At 47.1% G+C, this 14592-nt stretch overlaps 1 protein-coding gene across 2 annotated transcripts in view; it reads right to left on the reverse strand.

Moving 5' to 3' along the window:
• CHEK2 (checkpoint kinase 2) overlaps window positions 1-14592 on the reverse strand; it is a 43815-nt gene that overhangs the window by 14484 nt on the left and 14739 nt on the right. For both annotated transcript variants that reach the window (XM_055147503.1, XM_004615614.2), the window contains exons 7-10: window positions 11498-11603; window positions 5814-5867; window positions 3148-3209; window positions 286-385 (exon numbers count right to left, since the gene is read on the reverse strand). In XM_055147503.1, coding sequence (XP_055003478.1) covers window positions 286-385; window positions 3148-3209; window positions 5814-5867; window positions 11498-11603 — 322 coding nt within the window. The remainder of the gene's footprint in view (window positions 1-285; window positions 386-3147; window positions 3210-5813; window positions 5868-11497; window positions 11604-14592) is intronic.

Here is a 14592-nt window from a genome sequence, read left to right on the forward strand (position 1 = left end):
TGGCTCTATAGGTTACCTCCGTGGACCCTAGGTTTCTGCCTGATGAAGGAAGCAGGTTCTCTCAGAGGCCAGAGTCATAGTTCAGCGGGTAGGGGCGCTTGCCTTGCATGTGGGTTCAGTCGCAGCTAATCTGGGTTCAATCCCCCACATCCCATGTAGACCCCCAAGTACCACCAGGAATAATTCCTGAGTACAGAGCCAGGAGCCTGAGGATCACCAGGTGTGACTCCTCCCTAAATTAAACAAACAAAAAAGAAGCAGGTTCTCTAAAGAAGAGCTTCTTACCTGCACGGCCAGGAGCATCTGGTAGAAATAGAGTTTGCACGTAGCCTCTTTGAGGCGTTTATTCCCAACCACCCTGTCAAACAGCTCTCCTCCTTCCATCCTGAAACAAACAGGCAAAGGAGGGGGGTTCATTGCTTGTTTGAGGGCCACACCCGGCGATACTCAGGGCTTACTCCTGGCGGTGCTCAGGAGACCCTATGGGATGCCAAGAATCTAACCCAGATTGGCCGCGTGCACGGCCAAGTGCCCTACCCACACGTTACTGTCACCCCAGCCCCCAAAGAGGGAGTGGGGGGCACTTTTCTTCAGGAAAACTCACTTGAATGAAAGACAGGAACACAAACAAAACAAATTTACTAAGACAAAGATCTGCCTTTTTCTGTCTGGGGCCCCCAGGATCAAAGCCTCGAAGATGTGAGCTGTACCGTCATGGAGCTCCGTACCAGCCAGAGCGGTCAGGAGAAATCACACTTTGCTGCCACCTTTAAAGGCAGCGAAACACTAAGTCTCTCCCACCGTGAAAATGTCCCCACTGGCGAAGCCGGAAAACCAAAGGGAGGGAGTGTGCAGCGAGCAGTGAAGGCGCAATTCAGGGGCCGGAGAGACGGTACAGCGGGGAGGGGGTTTGCACGGGGCTGACCCCGCACCACATGTGGTCCCCTTCCTCCCAGAGGCAGGAGAAAGCACTGGGCACTGCTGGGTGTGGCCCCCAAACAGAAAGGAAGCCCCACCCCGCCCAAAAGAAAGAAACAGAGAAACCCACATAATTCATAGGTAGAAAACAGAGACCTAGAATTTTCATTTTTGCAATGTTCCCTCCCCGCCCCCACCATGATTCTGAGACTGGCATTGAGTAGCAGGGTCTGCACCCCAGCTCCACCAGGTCCCTGAGTCTGCTGCTTTTTTTTTTTTTTGGTGGGGGGCCACACCCAGTGGTGTGCAGGATTCACTCCTTGCTCTGTGCTCAGGATCACTCCTGGCAGGATTCAGAGGCCCGTGTGAAGTGTGGAGGATGGAACCAGGTCAGCTGCAGGCAAGGCAGCCGCCCTCCCTGCTAACGATTGCCTCTGACCCTGCAGCGGGACTTCCCGCAAGGGACTCAACCTCTCTGCGTTTGTTTCTGCCCCGTAAACATGGCTGTTGTCGGGCCAGAGAGAGCGTACGGCAGGAGGAGCACTGGCCCTGCATAAAGCCGACCTCAGTGAGTTCACTCCCCGGCATCCCCGTCTGGTCCCTTGAGCACCAGGAGGAGTACTTCCTGAGTGCAGAGCCAGGCTTAACCCCCGAGCATCGCTGGGTGTGACCCAAAACTCCAACATGCCCTCCCACCCCCCACGCAAATAGCTGCTGTAAAATTTTAAGGGTATTTAAGCCACACTCGCCACAGTTCTTGTCCTACTGTGATTACTATTAAACTGTTAACTACATTCAGTCGGGTTCCGGTTTCTCCTTTCCCAGCAACAGGCAGACCCTCCCGCAAAGCTGCGTCCATCCAGCCCCCTGGGAGCTATGACCGAGCTCGTATGTCCTACGTAAGAGGTACACAACCGAACAGGCATAAGGTACCACTCCAGAGCGGCCGTCACCTGTCTGCCTTCACAGCCATCCAGCAACAGCTGGATTCACTCAGGAACAACTGCTCAGGTCTTTGTCACACCAAATAAAACAGGACTTCTCCTTTTCTTCTTTTTTCCCCCCCACCCTGTTTTTTGGGTAATACTTGACTGTGCTCAAAGATTGCTCCTGGCAGGGCTCATGGAACCATATGCCGTGCCAGGGATCAAACCTGAGTCAAGCCACGCACAAGGCAAGCACCTTACTTCCTATAATGCTTCTCCAGCCCCAAGACAGGCCTTTTTGTTTTTTTAAAATGTGTTTTTTGGGGGGATGGGGGCCGGAGTGATAGTGTAGCGGGTAGGGCGTTTGCCTTGCACGCGGCCGGCCCGGGTTCGATTCCCAGCATCCCATATGGTCCCCTGAGCACCGCCAGGAGTAATTCCTGAGTGCATGAGCAGGAGTAACCCTTGAGCATCACCAGGTGTGCCCCCCACACACACACACAAAAAAATATATATATGCTTTTTAAGGGTTTTTTTTTTTAATATTTATTTGGTTTTGGAGGGGTTACTCCTGGCAGTGCTTGGGGGGCCATGTACTAAGGGGATAGAACCTGGGTTATTTTCAAAAACCATGTGCTCCAGCCCTCGGGGCTGCCTCCCCCTGCAGGGCTGGGCTCTCAGGCTGTTGTGTACAGACATCAGAAGGCTTGGTCTTGTGCCGTGGGGCGGTGGGCGAGGCCCAGCTGCACCGCCACAGAAGCTGCCTTGGTCAGCTTCAACATGAGTCGGGGCTCCTGCTGGGGACAGGCCGGCCACTCCTTGCATCACTCACTCTGCACGCTGGGGCTTCATGATCCCCACTCGGGAAAGGGAGGCTAGAGGTAAGTTAATTTGCAGGCAGTCAGCAGAAAAGAGCAAAGCCACGCCGGGCCCTTTGCACCCATGTTTCTCATCCTTGGTCCAGCCACGGCTCCTTCTGACTTTGTGACCTTCCCTGTGACCTCTCCTGTCCTGCCAGTTGCCCCCGAGGTCCCAGCCATGGCCCCCATTTACATGCTATTCACCTGTGGTCCCTCGAATTAGCCCCGAGCCCAGCTGGAGTGGAGAACCTGCTCCAAGCGATCAGCCTTTGGTAATACGGGAAAGATTTGAGGATTGATACGAGCCCCCAGATACTCCGTGGGCCCCACTAATATACAGGTGGAGAATCCTCCCGGGTGAGAGACACAAGCCAGCATGGGCCCCTCTGGCAGCTTGTAAGCATTTACATGGAAGCAACAACAACAAAAAATGAACTACTTACAATTCCAAAACAATGTAATAATCTTCAGCTTCAAAAAAGTCTTTAATCTTGATGATACAAGGCTGGAGAGGGGAGAGGACAGAAGGAAATGTGGTGAGATTCTTCAGGAGGCCTGCCCCAAGAGCAGGGGGGAAGGGAGAGGAGCATCCACGGGGGAAAGAGTTGAGGGGGAGTGGGATTCTCGTGGGACACAGGCAGTCGGGGCCTCTTGGGGACCACTGCACATCCTGAATCAAGGACGGGCCTGGGGAGGGAGCTAAGCATGCTGCCAAAGGGCCATCAGCTCCAGACAAATGCAACTGGGACGGCTATGGCACGGTGCAACCACTGATCAGGGGAAGCGCGATATTCCAACCTTGGAAGAACCCTCCAGCACTGTTCTTCAACCTCACACCTGCACACTGGCCAACTGCCAAGAAATACTTCCAGCCCCCCCTCTTTTTTATTTATTTATTTTTTTTTGGCAGGGGCAGGATGGGGTTCGGGGCATATTTTTTTGGACCATATGTGGCAGTGCTCAGGGCTTATTCCTGGCTCTCTGCTCAGGGAGAACTCCTGGTGGGCTCTGGGGGACACTATGGGGGGCCAGGGTTCAAACCCAGGTTGGTCACAGGTGAGGCAAGTGCCCTGCCTGCTGTACTAAAGCTCCGGCCTCCAGCACTCTTCTTTAGGTCTGGAATTTTTTTTTTTTTTTTTGGTTTTTGGGTCACACCCGGCGATGCACAGGGGTTACTCCTGGCTCTGCACTCAGGAATTACTCCTGGTGGTGCTCAGGGGACCATATGGATGCTGGGAATTGAACCCAGGTTGGCCGTGTGCAAGGCAAACACCCTACCCGCTGTGCTATTGCTCCAGCCCCTGGAATTCATCTTAACTCCAGTGGACGCGAGACTGGTGGGGCTGTCCCCTTTGGGGATGCTGACACCAGCGAAAGTTTTCTAAGGATTAAAGATGGAGAGTTAAGGCAACGCCACCCCCAGAAAGGGCTTCTCTCTTTCACAGAAGATCCCAGATCCTTTGGGGGAAGTGTCGAATGCAGGGGAGAGGATAAAGCTCCAGGAGAACAGAGATCAGGCAGGAAACGGGCCGCTCAGACTCTGCCGGGCTCGCAGGGCTTCCCATGCGCGAGTTCGACAGGAACCTGTGACATTACCGTGTTGACGGCTTTAATTTTGTTAGTTTTGAGTGGTCCTTTGGGTGGGAGAAGGAAGAAATCTTTTTGTTATTCGGCTGGTCAGAACCAGAGTCTGATCTCCGTTCGCTGGGCAGACTGGCGCTCCCCAAGTTTAACTCCAAGTACCTACCGAGTTCCTGACTGCGTAAGGCTGCACGACATCACGAAGAAACGGGAGGGGCAATAAAAAGATGGGCTCAGTCCCACAATTCTAAGTTTCTCTTCTCGCTTTTGAAAAGCACACTGCACTTTTTTTTCACTGAGACAAGATCATCATTACACGGAAGAAAAGAAATTCCCAGAGTACAGAAAGTCCCTGATGGCAATTAATCAGATTTATGGCCAAGATCTGTTCTAACTATCGGATAACATCGAAAAGTACTTAGAGTCATTAGAACAGCAGGGAGAGGCCAGCGAGATAGCTAACCAGAATAGAGCACTTGCTTTTTTTTTTTTTTTCCTGGGTTACCACCCTGCAGTACTCAGAGCTTCTCTTGGCTCTGCACTCACTCCTGGGCAGGGCTCAGGCCATATGGGGTGCTGGGGATCGAACCCAGGGAAGCTGCATGCAAGGCCAGTGCCCTATCTGCTGAATCATCACTCTGGCCCTGGAGCACAGGCTTTGCATGCAATTTGACTCTTGGTACGAAGTGATACCCAGAGCACCAAGCCAGGAATATACCCCCAACCCCTGGTGGGTGGGCTAAACCCCTGCCCTCCACATATAAAGCCCCAATACCTGAAGGTATAGTTAAGCCCACTTTACAAAATGAACATCTTCTCAAACACGGTATGTCAACCAAGTTTTATGTGATATATCTTAGGAGACTTACCAGATCTTCTGATGAAAAACTAAGCCAGCGGAATGAACATATAATTATTTAAGAAATCTTTACTTCTGGGGGAGAGAAGGACTCCCAATCAGTGCTCAAGGGTCAAAAAAAAACCAACCAGGCTGAACAATTCAATGTGTGGGCCTAATAATGAAGTACTGTGAGGGCCTGTCATGCTGGGGGTCACCAGGGTCACTGAAACAGTGCCCAGGGACCACGAGGGCCACATTTGACTGTTCTGGGCAGGGAAGAGGGATAGGTAATGCCAAGGAAGAAACCTGGAACTTTATGCATGCAAAGCATATGCCCCCCGCCCCTGAGCTATCTCCCCAGTCCCTTAATCAAGAAATCTGTATACTGTCCTCTTGCTATCTTGGGATAATGCTCTTTTCAGCTAAATGATAGCTAAGCATGGACATGTGCACACACGTGTATGAGCAAGCATGAAACATACCACATGTGCATACACATGTAGTATTAGCAAGCATGAAACACACGCTACATATACACACATATGTGTTGGCAAGAATAAAACACACACACATGCATACTCACATGCTTCAAGAAGCCAAGTGAGCATTAGTTATATGAAACTGCCACTTCCCATACTTCAAGGTAAGAAAATGTAAATACTGGTCACATTTTACAGCAATACTTACATGATTCAGTTTTTTCAAAATCTCGATTTCTGTTTCAACATTGAGAGCTGGATCCTTCCGTGTAAAAAAAAAAAAAGTTTAATAGCCCATATTTAGAAACTACTTATAGTTTATAAATAGTTTATATACTTGTAGTTTTCTAAACTCTGTTGATGAAAGGCTTTTCAAATACTAAATCGGGTTCTACTTATATAGAAAAATCAAAGCCTAAGGTCAACGAATTAAATAATTCACAAAAATGACTTCATCAAATGCTTGGCAAATAGCATTAGCATGAACTAAATTACCAGGCCTGATGCCAAGTTCTGTTTAAAAATAATCATCTCAGATGCCCCTAGAACTGGGTTCTAAAATCACCCCCACTTTCGAGAGTTGACCGAGGCCCAGAGAATGCTGCCTTGCTCCGTTCCCACAGCCAGAAAAGGCTCTTCTGATACCACAGCTTAACTGGTTAAACTCCATTGTCTCATGAACTTCAGAAATGTTTAAATTCACAAAAACGGTCAAACAGGGGCCTGAGCGATGGCTGAAAAGACTGCATGGTCTCCTGAGCTCTGCCGGGTGTGTCTCCAAAACCAAAATAAACAAAAGCATAGACGAAAAGGTAATTCAGTTAGAGTGTATGAAGCACATGTCAAATCAGATTTCTAGCAACAGAGCACGCTCAGGTTCTGATTTCAAGTGCCGGCTGACATGTTTACTGAGAGTCTGATGAGAGGAAACGTCAAGGCACTGAAATTTCTTCCCATTACAATTCCAAAAGGATGAACTGAGTAACACAATCTCCTGGGCTACACCCTTCACAGGCAAAGAGGAGGTAGAGTTACATATTTATGTAAAGTGAACTTCAGCTACGAAAGCCAGATGTTTAATTTTAAGTCTCCCTCTTCCTGTAAGCCGTTAAATTCATTACCAAGCCAGGGTGTACGCTGATGATAAAGAGAGCGAAAAGTCCAACAAGATTGGAAGAGTGGAATTAAAAAATAAAACTTGGCTCCAAGTTTGTCCCCTATACCCTGCCAAAGTGGGAACCAAATCCACAATCACAGGGGAACAGACCATAACCAAGAGCACACAGAAAGGAAATCGCTCTTGCTGTGTGAGAGTGGCATTGTCTTTCGGGGGGGCTGGCGCGTGGTGGGAGTGGTGGGAGGAGGACATTTCAAAATGCTCAGTAGGAAAGCCAGAAACAGTTGGTCACAAAGGAAAATATGATTAGGGGCTGTGATTTATGTAAATTTGTTGGGTCATGCATGTGGCCACTCTTCACATGCAATAAGCATGCGTTATGGAAATACAACAAAATGAATGGGCAGGGCTGGGAGACAGTTTAAAGGTGAAGATGTGTGTCTTTGTTTCTCTTTGATTTTTTTTTGGTTTTTGTTTTGATTTTTGTTTTTGTTTGGGGGGGTTACACCCAGCAGTGCTCCGGGGTTCCTCCTGGCTCTGCACTCAGGAATTACTCTTGGCGGTGTTCAGGGGATCGAACCCAGGTCAGGTCAGTCGTGTGCAAAGCGAAGGTCCTACGGGCTGTACTATCTCTCCACTCCCTAAAGGGCATGTCTTGCCTGTGCATGACCCAGGTTCAATTCCCTTCACCACACAGCCCTCCAACTATTTCTGGGTGCAGCCCTGGAAACTCCCAAGCACTGCTGGGGTGGCCCGGGTAATCCCGGGCACCCTGGTCCTAAGCAGCACCTACTCCTCGGCTCTCACATTGAACCACCAGCCCCACTGGTTGAGAGTTGCTAGTGGGGCCCACCGGCCTCGAGAGAACCACGTGGGGACCCTAAAATTTTTTTAATAAAGAACGGCTACTAAGACTAGAGAGATAACACAGAGGGCAGGGCTCCTGCCTTACATGCTGCCAACCTGGTTCAATCCCAGGCATCCCATATGGTGCCCTGAGCCTCCCAGGAGTGATTCCTGAGCGCAGAGCTAGGAGTTAATCCTGAGCACTGCCAGGAGTGGCCCCAAATCCCAAAGTTTAAAAACTAAAATGAAAAAGAATAGCTTGTGAAGTGCTATATTGTCCCTTCCCCCTGCTGAAAGCAACTGTTTCCTATAATCTTTGTCTAGCTCAATCCTATAGTAAGACAGGGATGCTTGGTGTCAAATGTTATTCCTTTTTAAGTATAGTTAGGAAAAGCTGCCTCTACTTCAATGATGTGTCAGCATAAGTTTCCTCTCTTAAAAAAAAATAGCTACTATATTAAGTGACTAAAACAATTTAATTTTGTCACAGGTTATAAAATCAATACCCAAAAGACCATGGCTTTCCTATACGCAAATAATGAGAGAGAAGAAAGTGACATGAAAAAAGCAATCCCCTTCACAATCATGCCTCAGAAAATCAAGTACCTAGGAATCAGCTTAACTAAGGAGGTAGAGGACCTATACAAGAAAACTACAAAATGCTACCTCAAAAAATTAAAGAGGACACGAGAAAATGGAAACATAACCCCTGCTCATGGATTAGGAGAAATAACATTGTCAAAATGGCAATACTCCCCAAAGCATTATACAGATTCAATGCAATCCCTATAAGGATACCCATGAAATTCTTCAAAGAAAGAGATCAAACACTCCTGAAATTCATATGGAACATATGAAGCTAAAGCAATTCTGGGGGAAAAGAAAATGGGAGGCATCACCTTCCCCAAACTCCCAAACTCTACTACAAAGTGGTAATAATTAAAACAGCATGGTACTGGAACAAAGGCAGAGCTGCAGACCAATGGAACAGGGTGGAATATCCTTACACACACCCTCAAATATATGATCATCGAATCTTTGCTAAAGGAGCAAGAAATGTGAAGTGGAGCAAGAAAAGCCTCTTTAACAAATGGTGCTAGCAAAACTGGACAGCTACATGCAAAAAAAAAAAAATGGGCTCAGACCTCTACCTAGCACCATGCACAAAAGTCAGATCAAAGTGGATCAAAGATCTCAACATCAGGGGCCGGAGCAATAGCACAGCGGGTAGGGCGTTTGCCTTGCATGTGGCCGACCTGGGTTTGATCCCTGGCATCCCATTTGGTCCCCCCAAGCACTGCCAGGAGTAATTCCTGAGTGCATAGCCAGGAGTAACCCCTGAGCATCGCTGGGTGTGACCCAAAAAGAAAAAAAAAATCTCAACATCAGACCAGAATCCATCAGGTACATTGAAGACAAGGTCGGCAAAACCCTCCACGACATTGAAGCTTTAAAGGTCAATCTTTAAAGATGACATTCCACTGGCCAAGCAAGTGGAAACAGAGATAAACAAATGGGACTACCTTAAACTGAGAAGCTTCTGCACCTCAAATGGTACAGTGACCAGAATTTAAAGACAGTCTACAGAATGGGAAAGGATATTCACCCAATACCCATCTGATAAGAGGTTGATACCAAGGATTTACAAGGCACTAGTTGAACTCTACAAAAAGAAAACATCCAACCCCATCAGAAAATGGTGTGATGAAATAAACAGAAACTTTCTCAAAGAAGAAATACGGGGGCTGGAGCAATAGCACAGCGGGTAGGGCGTTTGCCTTGCACTCGGCCGACCCGGGTTCGATTCCCAGCATCCCATATGGTCCCCTGAGCACCGCCAGGAGTAATTCCTGAGTGCAGAGCCAGGAGTAACCCCTGTGCATCGCCAGGTGTGACCCAAAAAGCAAAAAAAAAAAAGAAAGAAAGAAAGAAAGAAAGAAACATGAATGGCCAAAAGGCACATGAAAAAATGCTCTTCGTCACTAATCATCAGGGAGATACAGATCAAAACAACAATGAGATATCACATCCAAAAGAACAAAAGCAACCAGTGTTGGATGTGGGGAGAAGGACTCTCCTTCACTGCTTGTGGAAACGCCGACTGGTTCAGCTCTTTTGGAAAACAGTATGGACACTTCTCAAAAAATAAGAAATTGAGCATCCATTTGACCCAGCAATACCACTTCTGTGAATATATCCCGGAGATGAAAAAAAGTATAGTAGAAATGACATCTGCACTTGTATGTTCATTGCAGCACTGTTTACAATAGTAAATTTTTTTCCAGAATCTGGAAAAAAATCCTGAGTGCCCGAGAACAGATGACTGGTTAAAGAAACTTTGGTACATCTACACAATGGAATACTATGCAGCTGTTAGAAAAGATGAAGTCATGAAATTTGCATAGAGGTGGATCAACATGGAAAGTATCATGTTAAGTGAAATGAGTCAGAAAAAGTGGGACAGACATAAAAAGATTGCATTCATTTGTGGAATATAAAGTAACCGAATGGGAGACTAACACCCAAGAACAGTAGAGATAAGTACCAGGAGGATTACTCCACAGCTTAGAAGCTGGCCTCACATGCTGGGGGAAAAGGCAGCTCAAATAGACAAGGGACCACCAAGTAAAGGGTGCTAGGAGGGCCCACTCGGCATGGGAGATGTGTACTGAAAGTAGACTATAGACCAAACATGATGGCCACTTAATACCTCTATTACAAACCACAACACGCAAAAGGAGAGAGAGTAAAAGGGAATGCCCTGCCACAGAGGCGGGGTGGGGTGGGGATGGTGGGAGGGATACTGGGAACATTGGTGGTAGAGAATGGGCACTGGTGGAGGGATGGGCACTCGATCATTGTATGACTGAAACACAAGCACAAAAGTTTGTAAGTCTGTAACTGTACCTTATGGTGATTCACTAATGAAACATTTAAAATAAAAAATAAATAAATAAAAACAAGAAAATGTAAAAAAAAATAAAAACAATTTAATTTCAAATTAAGACTTTAAAAGTTCAGGGGCCAGGGATGTGGCTCAAGTAGTAGAGAACACAGCTGATGTGTCTGACCTGGGCATCAGATGGCCCCCACCTCCAGGCCAGCACTGCCAGGAGGGGCCCTGGACCTAGGGCACTGCGTGGTGCCCCCTACCACACCACTCTGACCAAAAACTAAAAATCTCTAAATAGTATAACATTCATTGGAAATGACGGAAATAATCCACGAGGGCAATGGTTGAATGTGACAATCAATGCAACAGAGGTTCAATCATCAGAAAAGATGTATTAGCGGGAAAGTTCATGCATTAATGCTTCTGTGGAAAAGCGGAATAGGAAACTGTATATATGACATGATTTCAACCGTTTAAAAACATGAATCATATGAACAAAGGCTAGAGAGAAAGGGAAAACTCAAAACAGCTGTGTGGTTCCGGGGCTGGATTATAAAATGTTTTTTTTTTTTTTCCTAACTTTTTCCTTTCATTTATTGTGGAAAACAATCTTGTAACAAGGTAGAGGGCAGGAAGAATTTTTTTCCCCCCCATAATTCACCCTGGATTGCTCTTTATTGAAAAGCTTTCTCATGTGCATGGGCTATTTTTCTTTTTCATTTTTCTTTTTATTTTTAAATGAATCACCATGAGGTACAGTTAGAAACTTACAAACTTTCATGCTTACGTTTCAGTCATAGAATGATCTAGCACCCATCCCTACGGAGAAATTTCTTGCTGGGTACATTACATGTACAACCAAAAGATCTCCAAGGAAGTTTATTAAATCCATCGAGATGCTCAAAAGTATTCAGTGTTCCTTTGATATACATTTGCATATCTGAGCTGAACATTTCTGCTGGTCCCGAAAATCACCACTCTAAAACAATCTGGGGAAGATAAAAATTTTCGGAACAAAAATGCAGGTCCTCCTCACCTCTCTCTCAGAGTGAACAGCAAACTTCCTTTTGCTGATGATCTTGATGGCGACTTTCTTACACGTTTTCCTCTGGAAAGCCAGCCTCACCTCCCCACAGGCACCGCTAGGAGGGAAAACAAAGGCAAAGGTTGCTGGGACCTTTTCATCACAAGCTGTAACTGAGTCACCCTGACCACAAGGTTTTTCCACTCCTTCGGTCGCAATTTTCAAAGAACACATACAATCTGGCCCAGGTCAAGAGTCAAGGACCTAGAAGGATGAAAACTATGTAATAACAATGAGTCAGCTCCAAATTCCATCACTCCAAATTTGAGCTGGGTCAGAGAGACAATAAGTTTGAGTATGAAATTCCCAGAAGTAAGAGAATCAATAAGTCAGAATGGTTAGAGCCAAAGAGAGGACAGGGGCTAAGGCGCTTGCCTGGCATGAGGCTGACCCCACATGGGTCCCAGGCACTGCAGATCCTTCCAAGAGCACCACTGGGAGTGAGCCGAGAGCGGAAGCCCCGCGCACAGCTGGCCGAGGCCCCGAATACAAAACAAGCAAAAGGACAGAATAGCTGAGGATGGCAAAAATGAAACCGAAGGTTTGGGAAGACACAAACCTGGGCTGGATCCCCAGCACCAGAGATCGTGTCCTGAGTGCCCCCATGAGTGATCCCGGTGCGAGGGCACACAACTACAATGGAGGGCACACAACTACAATGGAGGGCATACAACTACAATGGCATTTGCCTTGCACGCGGTCGACCGGGTTCGATTCCCAGCATCCCATATGGCTCCCCGAGCACCGCCAGGGGTGGTTCCTGAGTGCAGAGCCAAGAGGAACCCCTGAGTTGACCCAAAAAGAGAAAAAACAAAAAACAAAACTTCGAGGAGGAGGTGGTGCTGAGGGTAGTGAAGTGTATGTGTGAAACTTTATCAATAACAGGACAGTAAACCAGAGTGTCAAAACTTACATGTATTTTTAAAATATACATATATTTTCTTGTAGAAGCAAACTTGGGGGAAGGAGGCAAATGGGGTGGGTGTGGGCAATGGGGAAGGGTTTGGTGTGATAAAACTGTATACCTGAAACCTAATTATGAATAGCTTTTTTTTCTCGCAGTGTCTAGAAAAGAAAATAAACTGGTATTTTTTTCTTTTTTTTTCTTCATTGAATCACAGTGATACACACATTTACAAAATTGTGCATAATTGGATTTCAGTCATTTAATGTTCCAACACCCAGCCCTTCACCAGTGTACTTTTCCTATCACCAATGGTCCCAGTTTCCCTCCCACTCACATCCCACCACATGGCAGGCCTCTCTCTCTCTCTCCCACACCCTCTCCCCCCCCTCTTTTCCTCCTCTTTCCCTCCCTCCCACACTCCCTCCCTCTCTTTCTCCCCCACCCCCTACTTTTGGGCCTTACAGTTAAATCATTTTGAAAAAGAAGAAAAACAGAAAAGTGATCGCTGAGTGCAGAGCTAACAGTAAGTCCTGAGCACTGCCAGGTGCTCCTTAAAAAAAAGTCAGTCACTGTCATACCGTTTCTCATCGATTTGTTCGAGCGGACACCAGTAATGTCTCTTGTTGAGAGACTTATTGTTACTGTTTTTGGCACATCCAATACGCACGGGTAGCTTGCCAGGCTCTGCCATGCGGGCTCCATACTCTCGGTAGCTTGCTGGGTTCTCCGAGAGGAGCGGAGGAATCGAACACGGGTCAGGCGCGTGAAAGGCGAACACCCAACCGCTGTGCTATCGCTCCAGCCCGGAAAAAAAACAAAACAAAAAAACAAACAAAAAAAAAACCCCAAAAAACAAGCCACCTGAGGGGCAGGGAGACAGCACAGGAGACCGGACCAGCCCAGTTCAGTGCTGGTCCTGCCCAGCCCCCTTTCCCAAGACTGCCCACAGAGACACCAGTGGTGAGCAGGCCTGCAGCCTCAGGCTCGAGTCCCTAGTGGGCTAAGCGTCACTGGGAATAGTCCCCGCAAGAGCCACACCCCCCCAAAAAAAATATGGTATCTGAAACAGGATCTGTAAATTACTTTCATGGATCCATTTCATATTCTTTATCTCCGAAGGATAAGCACTTGATGTCATAAACTATACCCTAAATAAAACCGTGATACCTAAGAAGTGAAACGCACTACAAAATTAACCTGTGTGCTGCAAGTGTCAAATATCTACATTTAATTGGCATACTATTATGGTGGAAGAATGTACCCAGATCGAGACTTAACACAATTAACCCTTCTGAGGCTCTCCCCTGAGGGTTGGCCAAGGGATCCCACAGTACCTTAGAACTATTGTGGGGAAGCGGCCTAAGATCTCTTCCTTACTGCACATTGTGTATGTACGGACATAATACACACTTTACCATGATAGTCTGTTTTGTGTTTCTTTTTTTTGGTTTGTGGCCAATACCTGGCTGTGATCAGGGTTTACTCCTGTCTCTGCTGCATGCAGGGTTCCATATGGGGTTCTGGGGATCGAGCCCAGGTTGGTTGGTTGCATACAAGGCAAGCTCCCTAGCCACTGTACTATTGCTCTGGCCCCCACCATTAAAAAAAAATTTATTTATTTATAAAGTCGAGCTCAAATCAGGTTTTTCATCCCCCCACCCTTGGGGTGTGTGTGGGAGGGGGCGGGGTTGGAGTTTCACACCCAGCAATGCTCAGGGCTTACTCCTGGCTCTGCACTCAGGAATTATTCCTGGCAGTTGTGGGGCAAAAAAATGGGATGCCAGGTATCGAACCCAGGTGGGCTGTATGCAAAGCAAACACCCCACCCACCGTACTACTACTCTGGCCCCTGTAATCCTTTAACGTATACAATTCAGTGGCACTAAGTCCTTCTTCAATGACATGCAACCATCATGCCGATCCAGTTCCAAAACTTTTTCATCCGTCCAAAACAAAAACCCATACTTCCACAGTATCCTGTTCCCAGGCCCTGACAATCTAATCTACTTTCTGTCTCTCTAGATTTGCCTGCTCCAGATATTTCATGGCAGGGGAATCATACAGTAATGCCCTGGTTGTGTTTGGCATCCCGTTTTGCATATTATCATGATTCACCTTATACCGTGAATCAGTATTTCAT

The sequence above is a fragment of the Sorex araneus genome, chromosome 9 (genome assembly GCF_027595985.1).
Source record: "Sorex araneus isolate mSorAra2 chromosome 9, mSorAra2.pri, whole genome shotgun sequence".
NCBI lineage: Eukaryota > Metazoa > Chordata > Mammalia > Eulipotyphla > Soricidae > Sorex > Sorex araneus.